The following is a 25,953-nucleotide window of genomic DNA, read 5'->3' as shown; positions in this document are numbered from 1 at the left end:
TTTTTTTTTGGGGGGCGAAGAAGATCAAATTGATTGCTGGTCCTGTATTTTTTACTTAATTCTAGCGATCGTCCCTGTTGTTTCATTTATATTTAATTTTAGCCCAGTACTTTTTAATCGCTTTCAATGTCACCCCTCTATGAGTTTTGGGGGCACTATTGGAGGAAAAAAATTCGGTCTCAGAGCCCCACGTCAACATAGCTGATGTGGCGTTCATTTTACTTAGTTTTTTTGTTTTTTTTGCGGTCAAACATATATTTTTTTTGGATAATAACATTTTACTTAGCCGATACCTTCACTAGTTGACACATGTCTTAAAATACAAAATGAAAAATCTAGTTAGAGCTCTTACCCTCTTTTCTCTCTTCACCTTCATCGTACCCACGACTGAGCTCGAGCTCCGCCGCACTTCCCGGTGTTGTCTCCAGGCCGACCACCATCACTGTCGTCTTTGTGGTCAGCTTTGCCCTTCCCTCTATTCCTTTGCCTTAAATATTGGGTTTTGAGTTCGGTTTCCTTGCTCGTCGCGGTGACTCGTCCAGGGCCACCGGAATCTCGACTGAGCTGTCAAGGGTCACAGCCATGGAGAAGCCGTCGTCGCCAGATTCTAGAGGCATGGCTCCTACTCCGTCAATGGCCTTCGCCAGATTTGGCCGTTCGTCTTTGTCAGACATCACAATGTCTAAGGTTAGATCCGTTAAGGGTCGTGATAGTCGCGCTGTGTCCCCGTCAAGCCAAGCCACTCCCTCTGTTGTTTTGTCGAGCTCGTGATCTCCGTTAAGGCTGCCTCATGACTCGTAGTTTCTCTCTTTCTCCCTCCTGTCCCGTTTCTTGCATGATCAGTGCTGCCACCTGCCAATTTCAGACGAACAATCTTCGCTCCATACATCCTGTTCGTTTCCCAGCTCGATGATTTGGGCATTTTCAGCTGCGATGCTGAACGCCCGTTGAATGTCGGGCTAGGTTTGGGATTCGAGTATGTCACTATGTGCGTGGAAGTGCTTTGAAGGAGTCTGGGCCTTCAATCTCTGTTCAGTCGGAGATTCTTCCCGATCTGATTGGCTTCTGGAAACCATCTTGTGATCTCTAGTTTCTGATACCATCTTGGCTCTCAAAGTTGAGGCACCCCCTTCTTTTGCTCGCCTTTCATGCCCTTTTACTTTTTGGTCGTGTGATTCTTGATGTTTTGAACGCTATATGCTGATTAGAATAGCTTAAATGAGTCAAATGGGTGCGTATGAATTTTCCTAGAATATTCGTATGCTTAGGTAATGGGGTCGGGTACGGGTATAAGTCATTAAAATCGCATTGCAGGAAAAGTAGGTCAATATAGGTCGGACAGTTTGGATCCAACCCACCCATTTGACGCAAGCTCTTTATTATGAATTGACATCACCATTTTTCTTTTCAATCTCATTTACGAGAACTTGTCGCAACTACACATGAAAGAGCCGTAGGGGAGTCAGGGACATTATCTCTTTCAAACAAAAAAAAATCTGATTTTTTTTAAATCGTAATTCTAGTTTTTTTCCGGTGATTTTGGCATTTTGTAAATAGTAAGGAATGTTGGCTAAACTATCATTGATTTTAGCTAACAAAATAAGAAAATAATGTCGGCTAAACTATCATTGATTTTAGCTGACAAAATGAGAAAATAACGTGCATGATGCCATTCTAGGTTTCTCATTCAATCGTTTCAAAGCTTCTATTAATACAATTAGATTAGCTATCACTGAAAGGTTCGATTACAAAATACAATTAGCACTATAGAGCGGAAGATAAGAACGAAGAATTTCGCTATATTTCGATGTGCCCAGAAAAGAGTGCATGAAATCTACGTATAAGCTTTATTAGAAGACCAATTGAGGTAATAAGAAACATAATATCAAACATAATTAATCAAGAATATAAACTAACAAAAAATACGCTAGATCAACTCATTATCCTAATATTGGTACACAATACAATCACCGTTGGTTCTACCTGAGAATTGGTTCGAACCGGTGCAATTCCCCAGATTGAAACGGCTTTCAAACCAGTTTTGAAGCCTCTTTTAGGGCCCAAAAAAAAAAAAATAATAACCAACGCACCCATCAAGAATTAAACCATAGTCTTCATTATGAATAAACACCAACATAACGACTTTGATCGAACTATGTAATTGTCTTAAGTATGGTCTTGAGCAATTTCTTGGCCCAAACTCTAAAAAATGGACCTTTAGGCTCACCAAGTACCGACCCATCATTTTTTTTTTATCTCGGATAGTTGAGTTACAACTTGTGCAGCTAGTCAGTAAATTGTTTTTCGACCGAATCACATGAACTCTATACGTATACAAATTTGAGTATATCATCCATTTGTTAATACCGTTTAAACGACAACAATGTAAAATTACTTTTATTTTTATGGATAGGGATCGAACCTCGATCTCATGCCCTCCCTCCCTCAAATCCCAAACATCGTGCAGTTTTGTTTGGCGTCGAACAACAATACCAAAATCAATTCTGCAGAAATGTCAACTCTCAATGACTATTCGATTGGACTAGATTCATCATGCATTCATTAACATGCACGATATTTAACTAAAGTAGCAAATAAACGGCACAAATAAGTAGGCGTTGGATATTTAAGTTGAGATAAAGGCAGGCGTTGGAGATTCAAGTTGATTTTTGATTTAAGGAAATCGGTTTCATTCCAATAGTTGTGAGTATATCCGTATACATGCCCCACTTTTTACATGCCGGTCCATAACAAGAGCAACTACATAGAAAAATAACCAAAACATATTTATTTTATAAGAGTCTAAAGAATAATTCTCGAGTATATCAACTCCTCGTATATTGCACACCTGTCTGAGGTACCCACAAGTCCCCATGTACGAGGCTTGAAATGGTGAAGTTTGCCGCATCCTTGGCACCAATCATGTGGTACTCCGGCCACTTGACACGTTTCTTCATGTTTGGTCCGGGCCCTCGATTTTCAAACTCTGCGTAGTATACTTGCTCCAGTCGAGTCTTCTCCCATGTGTCCCATCCGGCAGGATTGATAAGGTTGTCCATGAAACTCTACATGAACACCACCCTCGCATAGTCCCTCCACGGCCTCCCCGGATACGCCCGCACGGAGATGTTGCTTGAGGCTAGGTCGTCGGCCGCTTTGATGGTGCATTTGTGAAGGGACATGCCCGTGGGCCATCCCTCAACCAAATGGCTCTAGGCGGTGATTATGTTGGCCCTGGCTAGAAATGGGAGGCAGGAGTAGAGGTTGCAGTTTTAGAAGACTATGGTTGAGTCACTAAAGATGAAGTCGACTGTGCCGTAGATGTCACGCTCGCAATAGAACTGGTAGTTAAAGTTTCATCCAAAGGGTGTCTTGGTAGGCCTCAAAGCTATAGCAATAGAGCACCAACATGTTGCCTTGAGTTTGGACAGCCACAGCCAGGCCCTTCTCTGGCTGGCCCGACCGTTTTCCAGAAGGTGATATCCATCGCCACAAAATTCGATGCCATCAAGGCTGCGGTAGGGTCAATGAATTCGTGAGATAAATTATACAATAAAAATACTGGTTAAATCCTACCTCTTCTCTTCCATTCAACTGCACGATACGTGAAGGTGCTTTATGAAAGCTTAATTATACTTCCATTTTTCTAAATAAAAAATTAACTTATTCACCAAAATGCTTAATTGATGGGATAAATTAATTATCTTGACAAAAGTGTAATCCGGCTTGCACGTGACTTGCACGTGCAAGTCACGTGCAAGCCACGTGCAAGCCGGACTTCTCTCATTTAGTGAGGTTGTAGATAGTTTATAAGCTTGTAATATTATCCATGTAAATCGGATGTTTTCATTTACTCTCAAAATAAAGAAATTATATAAACTAAATGACACCCTTTTCCAGAAGTGAACGCCAAATATTCCCTTTGGTGCTCTATGAGACCTATTATGAGGTGGATGTACTCTGAAATGGGTTCTCTTTTGAACTTGTGAATTGGAATTTCCAATGATTTAAGATTAAGAGAGGGCCAAGTCAGACCAAGGTCAAATATAGGAGTTCTTAACTAATAAGTTTAATGTGACAATCCATACACACGTCATGATCAAGTGGCGGTGATTTAGGTCTTGTAGGCTGAATTAAATGAATAAGATTCAAATGTATCTTATATACTATGATTAACCTTTTTGGTGTTTCATAAGTTGTGGTATAAATGTGTATCCCGGGTAAATATTGGGGAAAAAAAGAATTATGTGCCTAAAAATCAAGGGAAAGCTTTGGTTTGCTTTGCTTCTTTGCCTTTTAGTTGTAAATGTGCCTTATGAAACACCAAAAAGGTTAATCATAGTATATTAGATACATTTAAAAAGATGATGTAACAGTATCACGATGCAATCCTAACTACAAGAATTATGAAATAAAAATATATATATTTCAATCATGACGGGACCCACTTTTGATCTTATATCCGGCATTCCATCGTCATACTATCACACTGTCATGCTAGCGAGACACTCCAAAAAAAGCAGGCAAAGTAATAGTTTTCAAGTCGAGGACAATATCTCTCACCTTCATTTATCACGATTTGAGAACTAAAAATGATATTGTATATGTTTTTTTTTTTTTTTTTTTGGAAGTTACGCGCTAATAGGGCCTCCTTGGATTTTGGCGAGGGTCTTCGCCAGCCTCCGAATCCAACTCGTGGAATTGTGCTTTCCTTCTATCAACATGACAAAGCTGACAACGAGCAAGACACTTCGAGCCATAGCAAAAGGGATAAAATGAGGAAAACGGAGACAGCATCATGAAAAAGCACAACCATGAACAGCAAAATGTCTCAACAATCACATAATTAGCCAGAAACATATCGCCAAATGATCACCATGAGACTAACTCTTCACTTTGGAATGAATTATCAAAGAAAGGATTGCTCACCTAGCAAAGACAGCAGCTTCGCCGCAACAAAAACTCGAAGAATGACTATTCGATTGGACTAGATTCATCATGCATTCATTAACATGCACGATATTTAACTAAAGTAGCAAATAAACGGCACAAATAAGTAGGCATTGGATATTTAAGTTGAGATAAAGGCAGGCGTTGGAGATTCAAGTTGATTTTTGATTTAAGGAAATCATTTTCATTCCAATAGTTGTGATTTGTCGACCGGTAAAGGATCTCCGTTCATAAGAATCCCATTTGCAAGAAACAGAACGTACAGAATATTAAGAATACCAAACACTATGACGGACAATTGAAAAATGACAGCATTACGATTTGTCGAAGGTGGAACCATGCCTTTCTTCTGCGATAGTTGAGTATCACAACAATCTTCCACAGTTACCACTCCAGCCACCCAACTTTGCACGGCGGTGTAACTCTTCGCCTTGTAAACTGGGGTTCATGTCTTTCCCTTCAACGATAACGTAAAAATCCAAGCAAAAACTCGAGAGAGACTTGAGTAGGCGTGGTCCCGATTTTTGCTTCAGTAGTTGCTCAGTGTACTCAGTCATGCTTGTCAAGTTGGCTTGCAGCATCTTGAACCCGATCAGCCCTGGTCCCTCGAGATCCACCTCACAGCTCTCCGGGCCTCACCCAAGAGAAGTCGAAGTTCAACTGTCTGTCATTGGCTACAATCTTCTTGCAGGTGTCCTGAACGATATCGTTTGCAGATCGGACGGGGGAGAAGATCATGAGGAAAAGGACCAAGAATAAGGAAGAGGCTGAGGATCCACCATTCATTTTTCTTGTCACAAAGATAGAGCTTTTCATCTAATTTTCTTATGAAGACAGCATATTTCTACCGAAAGGACTAGTCATGTCACATATCAAAGAGGTAGGTCGATTAGACAATCTTATCGGAGTCTAATAAGATTGCCTAATCAGATGGTCTAATCGACCTGCCTTCAGCCATAATTACCAAAAATCCAAATCATATACAAATTAATACTGAATTCTCCGGTAAGATTTCCAAATTGACCAATGTCCAAATCTTATCGTAATTAAAGCTGGGTTCTTCGACAAGATTGCCAAATCGGCTTGTCTCTTCCAGAATACTTATCCTCATACACTGTCTAAAGTAACTTATATGCATATATAAATATATTTTTTCTGCATTACTGTCAAATGTGCGATTTCAATTGTTTAACGTTATCATAAGACTTCGACCCAAAAAAAAAAAGTTGTCATAAGACTGCTGGGCTCTCATTTAAAATACAAAGTGCAACATAACTTTTCAGGACGAAATCATCTTGCTCATTGGCTTGCTAATCTTGAATCGGTAAGCGCTTGGACACTAGTCAAGGACATATTTATTCCTATATTTTTTCCCTATCGCCAGAACCAGCGGTATATTATTTGTGCACAAGTAGATCTCGTATTTGGTGACAATTGTAATGTATATTTAACCATGTTACTTTTATGATATTAAATAATTGAAAGATCTAGTCTCAATTTTTAATTTCTGTTTTTGCTGCAATATCTAAGAGTATACCATTGTATTGATATTTGTTATCACAAAAAATTGAGATCTTTCGGTGTTAAGATAAAACGAAAGCAACTTAGGGCACGCATGGCAATACTTCTACTCTAGAAATAAACCTCTAGCTAGAAGTTGATTTTTCTATTTCTCCTTATGAGCAGGAGAGAAGTAATTTTTATTTTTTTTTACTTTTTTAAGTGGTTTTGGAGCAAAAAAAATGCTCCAGAAATATAAAAATGAACTTGTGTAACCAAACGAATTTCTGCTCCGGAAGTTGCATTACCAAATAGATTTCTACTTCAGAAATGTTATCACGCATGCCCTTAAAGTTGTATGGAGCCCGTTGGTCATAATTATGTACTTAAGTTTTTTTTTCTTGAAAGAAAAAAAAAAAAAGAATAGCTATGAGATGAAAACACCCTTTGGATGCCTGCTAATAAAATCAGTAATTCCATAAACAAATACAAAAAAAAAATTAAGAAAAGACAATCAATTATCTCAAAAGAAGAAAATTTTTGTTTCTCATAAGCATAAAAATAATTCTTTCTATCCTTACCAAAAAAAATAATAATAATTCTTTCTATCTGTAATTTAGATCAATAGAAGGAAACTTTGGCCCAAGTCTCGAATTCCAACCTAATTGGACTTGTTAACGTATCATCATAATGTAATTTTTGTCAAATCTTATTAACTTATCTCAATGATTGTAACATTCATTTTGCACTTTGTAAGCTTAAGACTCCGTTTGTTCGCGAAAAATGAATGGTTTGGAAAATATTTTCCGAATAATCACAAATTTATGTTCGATATAGATAAAGTTCCGTTTGATGACGTATGTCCTTTCAAAGCGCGGAGTATGTAACTAGTTAAAAGTAACAAAGTTTACGTCCACCATTCTATTGATAGAGTCTTACTCAATACACTTGGACTTGGCATCCATTTACGATAACTCGTCAAGCGAACCTTGGAATATGCAATGTTATCCAAAGAGAGAATAAAGAAAAAAAAAAGGGGAGGCTATGTTTAGGAAAACTTTGGCACGATGATGCTGCTATGATGTGAATCAAGAAAGCACAAAAGTCCCTTAATTATTTTGACTGGGCTTTCGGGATTATTGCTTGGCTACCTGCTAAAAATTCCCATCTCCTCTCCTCTCCCTCACGCTTACGACCCTTGCTTTTGCAATTCGCTCCGTCAAGCATGATCTCGTCAAATGGAGATCTTGGATCGGATCAGCGCCATGCTAACCGCTCGGCATTTTCGTTCTCACCTGACGGCATCGATCGTGTTTGCAATGATCTTTGTTCTCAAGTTGGCCGCTTCTTGGACTCTCTCTCTCCTGCTGTAATGGCGTCGTAGACTGTTGCGTTCAAGCTTGCTTCTTTTCGATGACTATGTGCCGCTACTGAAGGATGTGATATCATGTGGAGGCTTTTTGCAAAATTGATGGTTGGTTCAAGCTTTGCTTCTTTCTGTGTTACTATACTTTGTTGTTTCTGATTCTGACGTATCGTGCAGCTGAATGGATGTGAAGGGGTAGTTTTAGTTCTCCCTTGATATTGGAGATTAGTTATACAATTAAGTTGAGTATATCCGTATACATGCCCACTTTTTATATCCCGGTCCATAACAAGGGCAACTATATAGAAAAATAACCAAAACATCTTTATTTTATAAGAGTCTAAAGAATAATTCTCAACTATATCAACTCCTCGTATATTGCACGCCTGTCTAAGGCACCCAGGAGTCCCCATGTATGAAGTTTGAAATGGTGAAGTTTGCCACATCCTTGGCACCAATCATGTGGTACCCGGGCCACTTGACACGTTTCTTCATGTTGGCTCTAGGCCCTCGATTTTCAAACTCTGTGTAGTATACTTATTCCAATCGAGTCTTATCCCATTTGTCCCATCTGGCAGGATTGATAAGGTTGTCCATGAAGCTTTGCATGAACACTACCCTTGCATACTCCCACCACGGCCTCCCCGGATATGTCTGCATGGAGATGTTGCTTGAGGCCAGGTCGTTGGCTGCTTTGATGGTGCAGTTGTGAAGGGACATGCCCGTGGGCCATCCCTCTGGGCGTGATTGTGTTGGCCCCGGCTGGAAATGGGAGGCGGGAGTAGAGGTTGCAGTTTTGGAAGACTACGGTTGAGTCACCAAAGATGAAGTCGATTGTGCCGTAGATGTCACACTCGCGATAGAACTGGTAGTTAAGTTTCATTCAGAGGGTGTCTTGGTAGGCCTCGAAGCCGTAGCGGTAGAACACCGACATGTTGCCTTGAGTTTGGACAGCGACGGCCGGGCCCTTCTTTGGCTGGCCCGACCATTTTCCATAAGGTGATATCCATCGCCACAAAATTCGATGCCATCAAGGCTGCGGTAGGGTCAATGAATTCGTGAGATAAATTATACAATAAAAGTATTGGTTAAATCCTGCCCCTTCACATCCATTCAGCTGCACGATACGTGAAAGTGCTTTATGAAAGATTAATTATACTTCCATTTTTCTAAATTAAAATTTAATTTATTCACCAAAATGCTTAATTGATGGGATAAATTAATTTTCTTGACAAAAGTGTAATCCGGCTTGCACGTGACTTGCACGTGCAAGTCACGTGCAAGCCACGTGCAAGCCGAACTTCTCTCATCTAGTGAGGTTTTAGATAGTTTACAAGCTTGTAATATTATCCAATGTAAATCGGATGTTTTCATTTCCCCTAAAAATAAAGAAATTATATAAACTAAATGACACCCTTTTTCAGAAGTGAACGCCAAATATTCCCTTTGGTGCTCTGTGAGACATATTATAAGATGGATGCAGTCTGAAATGGGTTCTCTTTTGAACTTGTGAGTTGGAATTTCCAATGATTTAAGATTAAGAGAGGGCCAAGTCAGACCAAGGTCAAATATAGGAGTTCTTAACTAATAAGTTTAATGTGACAATCCATACTCACGTCATGATCAAGTGGCGGTGATTTAGGTCTTGTAGGCTGAATTAAATGAATAAGATTCAAATGTATCTTATATACTATGATTAACCTTTTTGGTGTTTCATAAGTTGTGGTATAAATGTGTATCCCGGGTAAATATTGGGGAAAAAAAGAATTATGTGCCTAAAAATCAAGGGAAAGCTTTGGTTTGCTTTGCTTCTTTGCCTTTTAGTTGTAAATGTGCCTTATGAAACACCAAAAAGGTTAATCATAGTATATTAGATACATTTAAAAAGATGATGTAACAGTATCACGATGCAATCCTAGCTAACTACAAGAATTATGAAATAAAAATATATATATTTCAATCATGACGGGACTCACTTTTGATCTTATATCCGGCATTCCATCGTCATACTATCACACTGTCATGCTAGCGAGACACTCCAAAAAAAGCAGGCAAAGTAATAGTTTTCAAGTCGAGGACAATATCTCTCACCTTCATTTATCACGATTTGAGAACTAAAAATGATATTGTATATGTTTTTTTTTTTTTTGTTTGGAAGTTACGCGCTAATAGGGCCTCCTTGGATTTTGGCGAGGGTCTTCGCCAGCCTCCGAATCCAACTCGTGGAATTGTGCTTTCCTTCTATCAACATGACAAAGCTGACAACGAGTAAGACACTTCGAGCCATAGCAAAAGGGATAAAATGAGGAAAACGGGGACAGCACGATGAAAAAGCACAACCATGAACAGCAAAATGTCTCAACAATCACATAATCAGCCAGAAACATATCGCCAAATGATCACCATGAGACTAACTCTTCACTTTGGAATGAATTATCAAAGAAAGGATTGCTCACCTAGCAAAGACAGCAGCTTCGCCGCAACAAAAACTCGAAGAATGGTGCGACGAATCGGACACTGAAAATGTCGCAAGAAAGAAAGAGAATGAAATCGCCAACCTGACCTAATCGAAATGGGATCTTCAGGAAGCTTACCAGTAAGAGAAATCAGGAAGAAGCTGAGCAAGAGAACTCTTTTTTGTAGGAAAATGAGGAGATGAAGAATGAAGAATACGATGCGGAGGTGGGAATGATTCAGAAGAGTTGCTGGAGCACAGTGTGCAATTGCCGTGAGTTTATGCTCCTTCAAAAGAAATTACCATGATATAATTCAAGAGCCAAATGTAGAATGACCATAGTTTACACACCATGCCAATTATCATTTTAATAGAGTAATCCAATATAAGGAACAAATTATTGGCTCACCACTAAACTTTTCTGATAATGGAATTTGCGATTTTGCTATGTGATGACGCGTAAATTAAAAAAAAAAAAAACAAGAAGAAGAAGAAGATGCTTCCTATAGAGACATAGTTGAGTAAAACGAAGACATGTTGATGTCTATGGCAAGTAGTGTTTTCTTCGCAATGATTCAATTCCTAGGTATCGATATCAGACATCAAATTCACGTAACGCAGTGTGCAATTGCCGTTTCTAGCATTTATGCTCCTTCACAAGAAATTAACTTGATACAATTCAAAAGCCAAATTTAGGATGACCATAGTTTAGACACCAATTACCATTTTGATAGAGTAATCCAATATAAGGAATTATTATTGACTCATCTCTAAACTTTGCTCATAATGGAAGTCGAGTCACAAACATTCGAGTTGAGTCGACAGTTGAGGTCAAGTGTTGCATCGTGCCGACTTAACTACACCTCCCATAATGGTCTCGAAGTGTGAAGTAGCCTAACCTGTCGGTAACACGCAATCTTGCTCATTTTAGTAATTCTTAGCATGCCCAACTATGTGACCGTTCTTTGGAGGTTCGCACAATAAGCTTATTTTACACCCGTATTATCACATGGATAATATAACACCACAACAAATAAAACACCACATTCCCGTCAGTTATGCCCAAAATTAAACATGTACATGATCCACATTAAACTTTACACCTGTATCATCATAACACCCTTTGAGGGTGGCCCCTCCGTATCGCATGCTTCAGGAAATCCCCTCCTCTGAAGTCGGTTTTATATGGCTTTGACTCTCGCGATGAGGCCGTCAAAAGGAACCAAATCGAGGGTCTAAAGAGATAGATAGAGCGTATCGGTGACATGCTCTCCCATTGCCTAGTGAGAGACGTGGACTAGGTCACAGAGAGTTGGAAGGCGAGATGAAGGTGCACCACGCCTCGATAGACTACATACACCGCCAAGTCGAGCCTGAACCATCATTAAAGCTCTACATGCTGAATCCCCCGCTCATGGCCACGCTGAGTTCTGAACCAAGGTTGGAGAGCTGAAACTAATCTCTGTGTAGGCCTTGATACACTATAAACACTGCTCTCCTCGCGCCCCCCACCCCCCAAAAAAAAAAAAACAGTCGAAAACTTAGTTACAACTGAAAAGGCAAAGAAGTAAAGCAAACCAAAGCTTTCCTTGATTTGTAGGCACGTGATTCTTTTTTTCCCCAATATTTACCCAAGGATACACATTTATACGACAACTTAAGAAACACCAAAAAGGTTAATCATAGTATATAAGATACATTTGAATCTTCTTCATTTAATTCAGCCCACAAGACCTAAATCACCGCTACTTGATTATGACGTGGGCGTAGATTGTCACATTAAACTTACTAGTTAAGAACTCCTATATTTGACTTGGTCTGACTTGGTCCTATCTAATCTCAATCACTGGAAATTCCAACTCACAAGTTCAAAGGAGAACCCATTTCAGACTACATCCACCTTATAATAGGTCTCACTGAGCACCAAAGGGAATATTTGGCGTTCACTTCTGGAAAAGGGTGTCATTTAGTTTATATAATTTATTTATTTTTAGAGGAAATGAAAACATCCGATTTACATGGATAATATTACAAGCTTGTAAACTATCTAAAACCTCACGAGATGAGAGCAATTCGGCTTGCACATGACCTACACATGCAAGTCACATGCAAACCGGCTTACACTTTTGTCAAGAAAATTAATTTATTCTATCAATTAAGCATTTTGGTGAATAAATTAATCTTTTATTTAGAAAAATCGATGTATAATTAATCTTACATAAAGCACCCTCACAAAGAAAATTCTCAACATCATTAAAACGAATACAAACCCAATCCCAAAAAGTGTATGGATGCATAGAAAGTTCAATCATTTTTTACAAGCTAGCCCTTGAAAAATCTAGAGAAAATCACATTCAATTTTCTACCATTTATTATACACAAAAGAATCGTTTACATTCACAGCTTCGCATTCGCAAAATTCGACTACATCAACAAAACCAACACATTCTAAAACAATCCCATCCATCAATCGAGAAAATACATATGTAGTTTCAAGAGATCGTCAAGCTTTCCGAGTAAGCAGCTTATACATTTTTCTTTTCAAACACTTGTTTTTCAATTTTCTGCACTAGGGATTAGCTTTTGATTCCCACTGAATGATTTGTTGGGGGCCAATTTAATCTTTTTAACGTGGAAGATTCAAGAACCTCGATATACTATGCGATAGGAATGAAAGCTGACAACGATCCACGCAAATCGTATTCTTGACTACACGTGAAAATATGTAAGCTGAAGGAGAAGAGTAAAGAGTAACATGAGATAATAGCCTTTTTTTTTTCCCTAGCTATTCTAATTAAACGGAGTTAACACTTGTAGAAATGCGGGAGTTGTGTTCGAGTTGGCAACTGTCTATACCTGGTTTTATGTGCAGACGACGAATCTTCCGGGTCTGACTTTGGGAGTTGTCATTGTCGTGTTTTTATTTTTGTATTCGTGACTAAATGTTGTGTGATGATTGGGTAGCTGACATAGTGTAGCCAGAAATGGATTTGCCGAGGCAACATTCTGAACCCAGAAAGGAAAAGATACATCAATATATAAATGAATAAATTCAAAAAAAATTAAAATAGTATTAAAAATTATCGACGTCGGCGTCAGGCGTGCCAAGTAAAACGGCCAGCATCCACATCAGCGATTTCTAGCCAATGGAACTGAATTGGTAAAAGGCAAAAAGGTTTAAACTGAATCGGCAAACTTGAAAGATTTAGGACTGAAATGACAAAAGAAAATTTTTTGTCAATTTTTCCATCATGGCTGTACTGAGCATCTGCAGATTTGGAAGAGAGGCTTGTGTTTCGTTCTGTTACTTTGATGGAACTGCTGTTGGTTTCTGTATGCATGTCTATATGCATGGATGCGAATTCGCCGTAATATGCGCTCTCTGTCAACATGTCCGATAGTTTGAAATGCTAACCACCTAGTACTGCTTTTGCCTGTTGAGTGTATCCTCTGGTTCAAAGTCTTCCAATGCCTTTGGAGCTCATTGGAATTACGAACCACCAAAAGACACACCATGTGTCCAAAGTTAAAGCTTGTGCTACATTTTGCCTTGTAAATACGGGGTGCCAAAGGAATGGAAGCTGGGATCCTGATTGGGCTGGGGAGCCAAAACAAGAACAACCTCAGGAATTAAGCCACTTTAAGAGTTTTCTAGTAAATGGAGTTCAGCTGCTCCCTTACAGGATCCTGACAGTTGAAACTTCTGTTAAATTCCATTCAAAAAATGAGGAAGGAAACAAAAAATATCAGACCGTAGAAGCTGAAAATCGCAAATCGCTTCTGCATATTCAGGTGTACAGATGAGTTTTGATTAATATGAAGATTTAATTTACAAGACCTTTTCCAAAGGCACCGAGTAGCCTCACCATTTACAGACAATTAAAAGAAATGGATTACAGGAATTAAAAATGAAAAAGGCTATACTCTCGTATATTCTACTCTAAATGAAAAAATGGTCGACAAAAATGAATAGCTCAATCCACGGAGCCTCTCTCTCACATACTCAAAAGAGTTGCAGGTTGATCCGCTTGCCTGATACAACATTGTAAACTCCCAATAATTAGTGAAGCCGCGAGTCCAGCATTGACAAAAAAGTCACGAATGCCCGCTCAAATCTGTGCTTGCAACCTTTGCTCTCCCGTCTAGCTGTGCAGTTGCTCCCTTTGACTCATCAATTGGACACGGTTCAACCTCCTTCCACTATGGTTTTATAAGAGGGCTAAGCCCGTCACCCTCCCAACCCAGCTTGAGCATTTGATCCACGACTCTCAAGCTCAACTGAGAGAGAGAGAGAGAGAGAGAGAGAGAGAGAGAGAGAGAGAGAGAGAGAGAGATGGATTAAGAAGAAGACAAGCAAATATTCTGCAAGCCAAAAGTCCTAACCATGGCAACCAACAATTCCAATGATTCTTAATATTTGTATCAACTTTAAATACTAACAATGCTAATCGAATTATATGTTGGATCGATTTCTTGCACATCAACTGACTCTCAGACAAGGCTCGGACAATCCAATCAACCTACGGGGATCAATAAGAAGGAACCAAGGGTCAAAGAAGAGTTTCACTTACTGCTGGATCAGTGAATATTATCAACTGCTTGTCTGCAGTAGACACCAAAAGATTTGTGTTGTCCTCGTTCAGCGCCACGGCTGTGATATCTTGTCCATGCACCAGCTTTAATGTGTGATACACCTGCAAGATCAAATTGCAGATTAAATTTCAAAATATAAGGAGAAACCGTCAGCTACTGAAAGTTTAAGGACCACCATCCAAGAAAGCACAGAACAATTCTGATAGGTAAAAACAAATGAGCAACAGCTACAAGGTTAAAAATAAACTGATATGAAATACCAGCTAGGGCATGATAACTAATTATATGCTGAACTGCATTTGATGGCATCACATAATAGAGAAATTCTAGCTCTTGGAAACCTGAGCCATATTTCTCTCTTACTGCCCGATCTCCACATTGAAATTGCTATAGCAATTGCGTTCATGCTATTTATATGATTACGTGGAGCGGACGGTAATAACTATTTACCTACTTCCTAAACTTAGGTCAATACTAAACATCATCCCTCTCATTGTTGAAGCCACCGTCTACGGCATGACAATTAATGCGGATGGTCGTGCTGAAGATCAAAACTTGTTTGTTACCTTAAGAGTATGGAGATCTAGGAAACAAAGTGACGGTGACTGAATATCTAACATTTGACCAGTTTCATCCAACTCCTTATCGTTCTCTTGAAGGACAGAGGCTTTGAAGTTCAAATCCTTGTTACTACTAGAGGATCCAGAGTTTTCTGAAGATGAATTTATTCCCAGCAGAGCATTTTCTCCATCCGTAGAAATCTGCATGCAGCTGATGTTGCAAGAAAAAGGGAGTCGTGCTGTAGCAATTGGTACACCATTGAGAGTAAACGTGCTGAGTGCATGTCTTAATGCATTCCAAGTCATAATAACTCCCTTGGCTGAAAGGGAAATAGCATGTGCCTCAACCCCAGCCAATCTTCTGATCAATCGGCCCCTCCTTACCGAATGCAATAAAACATCAGATGAATAGGAACATGACACAACAATCCCTAGATCTGAGCTAACACAGCAGCAACTTATTTCCCTGAGGTGGCCTCGAAGAACATGTATGGGACCTTCAATACGACGTCTTCTGCTTCTGTCAGCCAAGATGTTTTGAGTACTGTTGGTGCTTGATGTTGGTGTGCCTGCACTGGTAGGAACATCTGGTATGCTACTTGAACCAGTACCAAAGCCCCGATGAATCTTCCAAAGTAAAACTGTCGCATCTCGCGAGCCGCTTACAAGGTAGTAGCTATCTGGTGAAAGAGCAAGGCAAGTCACTGGAGCACAGTGTGCAATTGCCGTTTCTAGCGTTTTTGCTCCGTCAGATGATATTACCTTGATACTATTATCCACATGTCCACCTGTCCAAAAACCAAAGAATTTAGGATGACCATGGTTAGACACCTTTAGACAATACATCAACAAATTACAATTTATTAGGGTAATCCAATATAAGGAACTCACGCATGGAAAAGCTAAGAAAGACAATATGTCAACAAATTAACATTTAATGGAGTAACCCAATATAAGGAATTCACATCCATGAAAATGCTGAGAAAGAAAACTCTCTCCCCGCCCTCTCTCTGGGTCCGACTCTTATAGAATACACAAGCATAGAGCCAATAACACCAAACAATTCTAAAATAAAAGCACACTAATTGCTCCATAAGATTCCAGACCTCAGCACCATTAAACGATACTGCTAGTCAAGAATGGCACATCGATAATATGACAAGCTTGTGAGCTATCTAAAACCTCATCCTCGAAAGAATAACAGAGTAAAGGTACTTCTGTAGACTTTCCATTCATGCATACTTTCTCTGTCCTGAAAAATACTTCGCATTCAGGTACATGGACCCTTGCAAAGATTTTGGAGTTCTAACTTTGGCAAAGTGAGGATTCCATTTCGCATGCCCAAACCAGTTCGGATAAATCACTCTATAAGTCTCAGGGCAACACCAGCTTTATGCTGGATATTCACAACAGGACATTTTTTTTATATAAAAAAAAAAAAACAGTATAGTGGCATGTTTTGAGATAGATATGGAAGCATCCTCATCTGGCCCATGTTGGTCAGACAACTAACTCATTCTTGCCCGCACCAGCAAACTTATTATTGATTCATCACTAAATATTTCTCATATTCAAAGTCACGATTTTCTGTGTGATGACACGGAAATCTCAAAATTAACAAACGAGACGCTCCGTACAAAAGACTTTTAGCAAAAGAAGACATGGTGATGTCACTGCCAAGTAGTGCTTTCTTCACAACAAATTCTATGGTATGCAATGTTCAAACATCAAGTTTACATAATCTCTCCACTCTTAATTAAGCCCAATCCCCTGTAATTACCCTTGATAATGAGAAGCACACAACTATCTTAAAAGGTTATTGAATTATTTTCACTTTCTTTTGTTCTGTTCCTCCTTTCGTTCATGTATTTGAAGCAAAGCGATGATGAAACCCTCCGGCTTTTGGGACAATGTGATTATCCATAGGAAAAAAGGGCATTTGCACAAGTTGGTTACCTGTGATGATTTCTTTGTCAGATGTGATGGAAACTATTGCTGAGCTTCTAATTCCTGATGTGGCAAATGCTAGTGCTTGGGGAAATTTCCACTCATCTGAACCAGGTCCAGCTGTGCCTTTGAACATGCGCATGAATGTTACACCAGTAGAGTTTGTAGCAGCCCTTGCATGCTGGAAGAGGAACGGAGTTCCTTGACCGTCAGGTGTGTTTGGCTGCCATTTATGCTGCGCAACATGTGCCGCTGGAGCATTTATATTAACAATGACAACTGAATCTGAAGATGCATGCATTGCAGCTGCGGGTAGATTGCATCTCTCAGGTGTTGGGACAGTATAAGGTCTGACTTCTTTAGGGTTCCGAAATATTGTCTGAAAAAAAGGAATGTTAATGAATGCCACTTAAGGCAATATCACTTATGCAAGATGTAAAAGAGTTCAATTCAACCAGATTTCTCTATATTCAGCAAACAAACAAGGTCCTTTTCTTCTAAATTTCAGCTCAGCCTGAAGATAATTTACTGCCCAGCCTACAGATTCCCTACAACAAATCAGTAAAAGTGCAGGTTTTATTTTCACATCCTGCAACTATGTCTATTGGATTCTGACATTATAACAGGTGGCATCTCCTCATTATATATCTACTGATGGAAGCCTGTACGACATGTAACTTGACAATCAACAGAACTAACTTCACACCACCTGTTCCAAAACATGGCTGTCCTTCCTCCGCTATTTAGCTCACCATCTCTCACAAGGAAGGCACCTTATGTATCATTCTAGTAACGACCCAGCCCTTTCCACATGGGCCAAACCCCAAACATTGTAGTCGAGCGGAACCACAGAAGGTGGTGACCATTTGGGTGTCTTATTTATGAATCACTTCACAAGGCCACTCTCATCCAGTGTGGGACATCGGAATGTCATAATTCCAGTTTTGTTTTATTCTGTTAATGATTGGAATGGGCTTTTATGCTATCAATACTGAGATTGGAAGGTTTTCTGGTGACCTAATGGCTAGTGCAGGCATGTTATCAGCTGATGCATGACAAAATCGCAATAAGGCATATTCACTTGTGTAAGCACTCCTCACACGTTTTAAGAAATGATTCGGTAGAAAGAGCTGGTACATGCCTAATCCTTCTCAAGTTACCAAATGATGTCATTGAAACCATGCTCCACAAAAAATTCTATTTCGGCATTATACTTTTCTGAGAGCACAACCAAAAACATGCATTAAGGCAGAAGTCTCTACTTCTCCACATGGATAATGATTGAGAATGATGATTTATAATCCATCCAACAGCAAGCAAAAGCACAGCTTTCTGAATGTATGCTTAAAACTGTTAGCAACTGGATTCACGAAGTTCATGCATACCAGCATGTGAATCTGTAAATGTTGCAGATCCTTATATTGAATGAATAAAAGGTGTAGATTTTGGCGCAGAAAGATGTCATCTCTTTTCAACAAAAGATTCACTGGATAGATAGCAAGAAGGTACCACCCCCATACTAAATCATTTACAAGAAAGAGAATTCAATAAATACTAAAATCCAGGATAAATTTCTCAGTGAACTAGTATCATGTAAAAACTCCATTTGCAGGCTTTTCATGTCTACATAGAGGAAAGAGTGTCAATTTGACAATATGAAATAGTTGTTACAAGATCACCCACAGAACCTTCCAACTGGACAACGTCTACACTACGAGCCAAAACAATTTGTATTCCTCTTTGTGACAGAAAAAAGCGCAAGACAAATTACTCGGAATTTAAGCTCCTTGTCTCTTGAATCATTGCATTCTAGAGCAATGTGTCTATATGAGCAGATTGAAAAAGCATCAGTATCTTACAGAGCATTAATGATTAAGTAGTCTCCATAACCTAAAATTACTTCCTATTTAGCAACATATTTACTTTCCATACACTTGTTGGTTTTGAATTTCCAATGAACTAAACTAGCGTATTGTATTACTACGACCTTGTTAGAAACTAAATGCAACAAACCTATTCATGTAAAAACATCATCATTAAATACATTATGCCATAGAAGCATCCCTGATATTACCTGTACATGAAGAACATCAGCTAATGGCAGCCTCTTCATATGTGGTACTGTTAGGAGCTGGGATGGCGTTTGTCCAAAATAAGCTATTTGATCTTGTGTAGCATGCTGCTGTACCTATTTTTTCACAAATGCTAGTTTATAAGAAATAGAAACCAGCATGGAAAAAAATAAAAATAAAAAAGTAGAAGAACAAGATTATTTTACTGGGTCCGAGATCTTGTCAATATCGACGGCTCCTTCATAGGTTACATAGAAGAAGACATTGTTTGCTGATATAGCTTCCTTCCCACGTTGTTTATACCTGTAAAGATTCATAATTTTAAAACCTTGAGTTTACCTAAAAATTTAAAAAAACAATTCTGTTTTTCATCCACAGGTTACAAGATGGAATAGAGAAAAAGCAAAACAAAGAACAGAAAGGTTTGGAGTATACCCAAATATAAGATCGATCCACTCATGCAAATGTGCTGATACATGCTCACTTTCAAGAGCCATCCGATGCTTATGGATGAAGTCAATTGGGCTTTCAGCCCAAGGTGGAAGTTTCACTCTATCTGGTACCAACAACAAAATAGAACCACGAGTTATAGTTTGGAAATTTTAAATTTGTGCCATCAAAACATACTTCAGATACATACCAAGCTTGTCCCCCATCTGCGTTGTACCAAAATCAATGCAATTCTCATTTGTTAAAATCTCGGGAAGGTAAAATAGCTCAGGAACCTGACAAGAAGGACATCAGCCGTTACTTCCTCATAAAGCAAAGTTGGATGAACGGATTTTCATGTGAATCATGATAGGGGAAAAAACATCCATAGAAAAACATACCAGTTCCTTCACATCGCTCATGTCCTCAAGAACTCCATTCCATGTAGCAGCTATGTCTAAAAACATTCTGTCTGCATGGTCGAACTTACCACCTTGCAGTTGAATGGACAAAGTTGTGAAAGGTTCAACCCTTACAAGATAATATAGCACCTGTGAAAGAAACATTGTGACCAGAAAGCATTACTTCACACTGCGTACACATTAGACTGGAAGCAGAAGACATGCACAGATGCCAATGAGATAGATGGAAGAGTAACATAAAGGACATTCGAACACATTCACCAAAAGGTCCAGCAAATATACCTTTCTAGGTAACTGGGAAGTCAAATGGAAGGGAAGGTCATGAAACAACAAAACTTGGTTCCATTTATACACAATAAAAAAGTGAAACCAGTCCTTGGTTACCGGACCATGTAAAATCCAGAAATCCAACAAGAAACAGTATGCTCAAAATTTGTAATGACATCAATCTCAAGGATCAGCAAGTGCGTCCTATGTATTCAAAGCGGAACATAGATCTGCCATTTACAATTTCGCCTGGTCACAGAACAGTTAGCCAATAATATGCTGCACGGATCTTAGATGAGGTCAAACACCTCATAGGATAGTGTCATGAATGGGCCATAAATTTTGAAAATAACTGCAAGGAGACGAGAGCAATCTGAAGAGTTTAAAATCCTCATGCCGACAGACAGACTTGAGATGAAGCTTCTCATATGAAGCCAAAGGACTTCGCGAATACAAATGACTAGAAGGAAAGTGAACTGAAAATTCCTTAATATCTTGTCCCAACAATCTGATATTAGGGCATATATAATCACCAGAGATGGGTGGGTCATCTGTGCAAGTACGATGAAAGACACCACACATCCTAAAAGAGATGTTAAGTGGGGAAATAAACTGGATATGATATTTCGAGCGGGTTAGGTCATTATAGTGCATCTCTTATTGCCAGAAGACTTGATCTTCGAATATGCTTCTGTATCATGGATTTCAAGCCCAATTGCACGGGGTCATCTTTAAAGGCAAGACACATTACCGTTTTGAAAAAACAGCAACCTTTGTCATTTTTTAAGTGAGATATTGGCTAGGGCTCAGGAATAAAGATCCATTTGTGCCAAGAATTGATAGCAAAGAAAAAGGATAGGCATAAGAACGATTTTACAGCAATAGATATTAATAACAAGAGGTAAGCATAACATTACTGATAACAAGGATGAGTAGACTTACTGTTCCGGCACTAGAATAATGTGAACCATAATGGAATTTGGGGATAATGGGATCATCAAAACTAGAATATCTTTCTTGGAATTTTTCTAGCCGATCAGGGTTCAGGGCACCAACAGGCTGCAAAATGACAATTCCCTTTAATGGCACAAACTAAGTTTCTATAGTCAGGAGAAGTAAAAGTTCAAGTTTTCTCAGTCACCTTTGATAGATCTCGATAGGAAGAAGGATCAGAAAGATCCAAATTCTTCGAACTGTAATCAGCAAGAATCCAAGGAAAAACTGGATACTACAGACAAAAGAAAGGAAGTTAAGAAGCGCAGAAGTTCAACAAATGACAGTAGAAGTTCATTATAAAATGTAAGAGATGAAAAAGGTCACCTGAGTGATGTCATTGTAACTGCGTCCTGCCAGGGTATTCAGATGCATTAAATATTCAAAGTTGCTAATCTGCAGGTGGACACTTTTCTGTTAGCATTGTTTTCCTATACTATGCATTATACAGCACACTGCTAAGGAAAGTGCAAGCATCAAACAAAATCAATCATTTCTATAAGAAAAGGCCAATAAAACCTTTCCACCCCTTCTCACCTCTCGCCTAGCCCAACGCTCCATCAGCTGAGTTCTCTTGAGAAGTTGTTCTGGTCTCTGTGATAAAAATAAAAAACAAATTATTGATTGTAAATGACGGGGGCACAGTAAAGTCCAATCAGATGTTGCAACAACGAAAAAATGGCATTATTGTAACTTGCATTTTAAAGCGTCCTAGCATATCTATGAAACCCAAACCTCATTTCACTCCACAAAAATGAATGTTTCAGTAAAATTCGTCAACCCAGAGTACCCTCCATGTCAACCCACTCAGAAGAGGCAAAAAATAGAAAGAGAGAAAAGGAAGAGAAAAGAACCAACACCATATAAGGTGCAAACCTGGGTCGCAAGATAAATGTTGCTCAAATGAGGAGGATGTGCTTGAACTATGGCTCGGTAAGCATTTCTTCTGCCTTCTATACTCTGTGGAAAGAGCAACACAAATTCACAATAAGCACTAACATCACTAGCTAGCCTTTAAACTTTGGAATAACATTGCTTTTTGAAAAACATAAATTTCAGAAAAGCAATGAGAGATACCCCGAAGTCAAAGAAGAAATTTGAACGATCAACCATAAATAATTCCAGAGCACTTCGTCTTAACAAGTATCTGTAAAAGAAACGTATAGCATAAAGTCAACTGAGAAGCCAAAGTCCCAAGACCGAAAGGAACGATAACTTAAGGCCTATAACCCCATTTTAATTTGCATTAAAATAGGATCTTTATTGGGCTCACTGCCAGTGTAAAGAACTTTTTACACATCACCATTTGATGGGTGACATGTGTACTGGACATAATCGCTGCATTTAGTAAAGATAATTACCGCAAATATATCATTTTTTCTCTTAAGCAAACAAGGTAGAATGTAAGCATGAGAAGACGGATGCAAAATAGACCTTAAAGCCAAAGTGATGAGATTCTTCCAGACTAGAACATTGTTTAGAACCATAACAGTTTAGGCCTCTGCTTCACAGTTCAAACAGTCGAACAGTTTCAACAAGCTAGTTGGAGGACCAATCTATCGTTTGAATAGCCGATCAATGTAATCTAACCTCAATGTCAAACGAATGCACAGTACCGCATGGAGGCATGCCTAAGATGACTCCATTATAATCTGACCTAAGCCAATTCGGCCTTATTTGCTTAGCACACATGTTTCATGACATAAATGAAAGAGCTGCGCAATGTTTGCTAAAAGAGAGCCAATAAAGCATTAACAAAGTAGATGTTATTTGACCTTCGGCTGTAGATCTGATGGAGTGTAGATATCGGCCAGCTGTAATCCTTTTCATCCTCTGTTGATTCAGATTTGCCTTCCACATCATCTGTGCAATTATTGTCCACAAGATGCTCGACAATGAAGTTTATTCTCCTGGTTGTTATCTGACATACAGAAATTTCTCCATTAACTACCAATAAATAAAATAAAAAAAAACTGGAAAAACTACACATCATTAGATTAAATTTCATCCTAAATGTGCCAAAATCAATAACAAGATTTCCATATGAAACTGAACATCTAAGACTGCCATGGCAGCAAGAACCACACTACTTTTCCTAGGATAGATTTTCAGGCTCAGGCGTCATGTAGCACAGAAGGCTATTTGCTTATAGAAGGTACATCACCCCAAATGGAAAGGCAAAATGAGTTCAAGACCCAACCAAATTGGTAGGTCACCCTTTCCTAGGCAATAGACTCGAGTTTGAGTCTCACTGTCCCCTCCCCCATTTCATGTTAAAAAAAAAAAATCACTATCCTCTCTAGACCATTGCCTATCTTCGGAGGTCCCTCAAGAACTACTATTCTGGTTACTTTGGTTCTTTGCCTCTGCAACTCGGAACTCAAAGCAAAGAGAATACAGAAGCTTGGCCCATAATCAAATCAACACAAAAGGTATAATTTAACTTTTCCGATTCAATCATTTTTCCATACACACACACATATACATGTTATCCAGATATGCAGACAGAATGCTGTGAGTAAGATCTAGAACGCACTTGGAAGGTTCCTTGTACAACCCTCAGAAGTCGGACCATAGATGAAGGAAGCTCAAGCACAATTCTTTCATCCACTTGACTCGGCACATAGCCAGGAGCAACAGCAGATGAACTTTGAACCGAGTCTTGCTCACTACCAAATTGAATATCGCCGGATTCCACCACCACCTGCAGGTTTTGCTGTGCTTTTCCAGACAAACTCAATTGGTTTTCCTCATTCTGACCAACATTACTGCTTTTTCCCTCAATATTGTCTATTTCTGCCTGTTCATCGTCCTCATTCACAAGCTCCATTGAAATTGCATCAGCCGTGAGAGGCGGAGCACCAGACGGATCCATAACATTCCTTTGGTCTAGTTTCTTTTCAACTTGATCCTCATGATCAGCAGCAGCACCATAATGGTCACATCCTTTATAGTTCCTTCTCAAACACAGTCTCATCCTGGAGGAAGTTTCCATGGAATCCAACTTCCAGAAAACCTACCCAAATATATATCAGGTTAATCCTGGACTTCAACAATGAACTTGACAAGAGAGAGAGAGAGAGCATGAACTAATGAGATTCTAAATGAATGCAGAAGCTATAATAAACAGTAGTTTATACCCTAGCAGAGTCATACAAGCGGTCTCCAAATGGTGCAAAAAGACTGTTCATTTCTATTAAACAATGGATGAGTTTGCGCCATCCATGAATTCCAGCATACTGATGATGCCTAGCGAAGTGATCAACTTGTGCACGTCGGTCAACCTAGAACAGCAAAGACAGGCGAGGTAAGACTGGTATGCACCGCCACAAGATGTGGGAAAATCAGCAAAACAAGCAGGGATCATACCTCTGACCGCTGCATGTTTCTTGCTAGAGCAAAACTTGCAACAAGAACAGCAACGAATTTGTAGGTTAGAGCATTAAAGTCCTTCCCATACACTGATTTTCTGTCAACGGATTGAAGACATTCCATCCAGGCAACTCCCATTGCTTCAGAAAGATTCCATCTCCTGACCCGCTCCAGATCACTCGCATTCCTACGCTGAGCAGATGTGGCCATTGCCACAGCACTCAGACCCCTACCTGAACCGATTTTCGCATTACGCTCAAGATCACGTGCTGCAGCCAAAGCAGCGGCTTTTGCAGCAGCCCTGTCCTTCAGAACAGCTGGTGATTTGCTAGGTACCTCCCCAGTATGTTGGAAGCTGGAAAATGTATGGAGCCTAGCTGTTTTGCGCTCAAGCAATGACGAGTCACGCTTGAGCTGAGTACTTGGTATAGGAGCAGGAGCGTCACCTCCAGCTGCTCCTGCAGCAATCATTGCCAATGCCATTGCAGCAGGGGGTGATGCAAAAGCAGCTGCCCAAGAAGGAGAAATCATGGAAAGAGCAGCCTAAAAAATTACAAACAGACATTAATAGCTTGCTTGGTGCATAGGCAAATACTCAATAAATCATGCTATAGAAAGCAAAGGCATAAGATAAAGCTGATACAACTAAATGAACAAACAAAAGCTGCAATAGCACATATCCCTCAGCATAATCAATAGAAATCAAAGGCAAACTTTTTGGAAATCCCAACTGGAGTAAAGGAAACTTGCGCAATTGTCTGCCGTAATTATAATTGTTTGCAGAAATGCGAAAATATCACTAGGAAGCTATAAGAAAGAGATTTCGGAAAAAGTGCAGCATCAACAACCAATATCCCCATCCTCACCAGAAAAAAAAAAACAACCAATTGGCCCAACATCATAACATCATCTCTCAGGGGCTCCTGGATGTCACATAGAATATTGGCATTTATTACATTAGCTAGGGAAAACTTTTCTCATTGTGTTTGCTAATGCAATAAATGACGAAGTAGGAAGATGGTGCAGC

General features: G+C 39.3%; 1 protein-coding gene across 3 annotated transcripts in view; it reads right to left on the bottom strand.

Annotated features, from left to right (window-relative positions):
* Window positions 1-14,027: 14,027 nt before the first annotated feature.
* LOC115728428 (BEACH domain-containing protein C2) overlaps window positions 14,028-25,953 on the bottom strand; it is a 30,605-nt gene continuing 18,679 nt past the window's right edge. For all 3 annotated transcript variants that reach the window (XM_030658762.2, XM_030658761.2, XM_048276190.1), the window contains exons 14-32: window positions 24,924-25,469; window positions 24,695-24,838; window positions 24,091-24,570; window positions 23,330-23,475; window positions 22,632-22,701; window positions 22,431-22,514; window positions 22,092-22,148; window positions 21,882-21,950; window positions 21,703-21,789; window positions 21,504-21,620; window positions 20,274-20,423; window positions 20,084-20,168; window positions 19,879-19,999; window positions 19,650-19,746; window positions 19,446-19,559; window positions 17,381-17,750; window positions 15,431-16,212; window positions 14,843-14,965; window positions 14,028-14,549 (exon numbers count right to left, since the gene is read on the bottom strand). In XM_030658762.2, the coding sequence (XP_030514622.1) occupies window positions 14,472-14,549; window positions 14,843-14,965; window positions 15,431-16,212; window positions 17,381-17,750; window positions 19,446-19,559; window positions 19,650-19,746; window positions 19,879-19,999; window positions 20,084-20,168; window positions 20,274-20,423; window positions 21,504-21,620; window positions 21,703-21,789; window positions 21,882-21,950; window positions 22,092-22,148; window positions 22,431-22,514; window positions 22,632-22,701; window positions 23,330-23,475; window positions 24,091-24,570; window positions 24,695-24,838; window positions 24,924-25,469 (3,720 nt within the window). In that variant the 3' untranslated portion in view covers window positions 14,028-14,471. The remainder of the gene's footprint in view (window positions 14,550-14,842; window positions 14,966-15,430; window positions 16,213-17,380; window positions 17,751-19,445; window positions 19,560-19,649; window positions 19,747-19,878; window positions 20,000-20,083; window positions 20,169-20,273; window positions 20,424-21,503; window positions 21,621-21,702; window positions 21,790-21,881; window positions 21,951-22,091; window positions 22,149-22,430; window positions 22,515-22,631; window positions 22,702-23,329; window positions 23,476-24,090; window positions 24,571-24,694; window positions 24,839-24,923; window positions 25,470-25,953) is intronic.

Source organism: Rhodamnia argentea, chromosome 3 (genome assembly GCF_020921035.1).
Source record: "Rhodamnia argentea isolate NSW1041297 chromosome 3, ASM2092103v1, whole genome shotgun sequence".
Lineage (NCBI taxonomy): Eukaryota > Viridiplantae > Streptophyta > Magnoliopsida > Myrtales > Myrtaceae > Rhodamnia > Rhodamnia argentea.
Note: the sequence above shows the minus strand (reverse complement) of the source record. Positions and strands in the feature narration are given on the sequence as shown.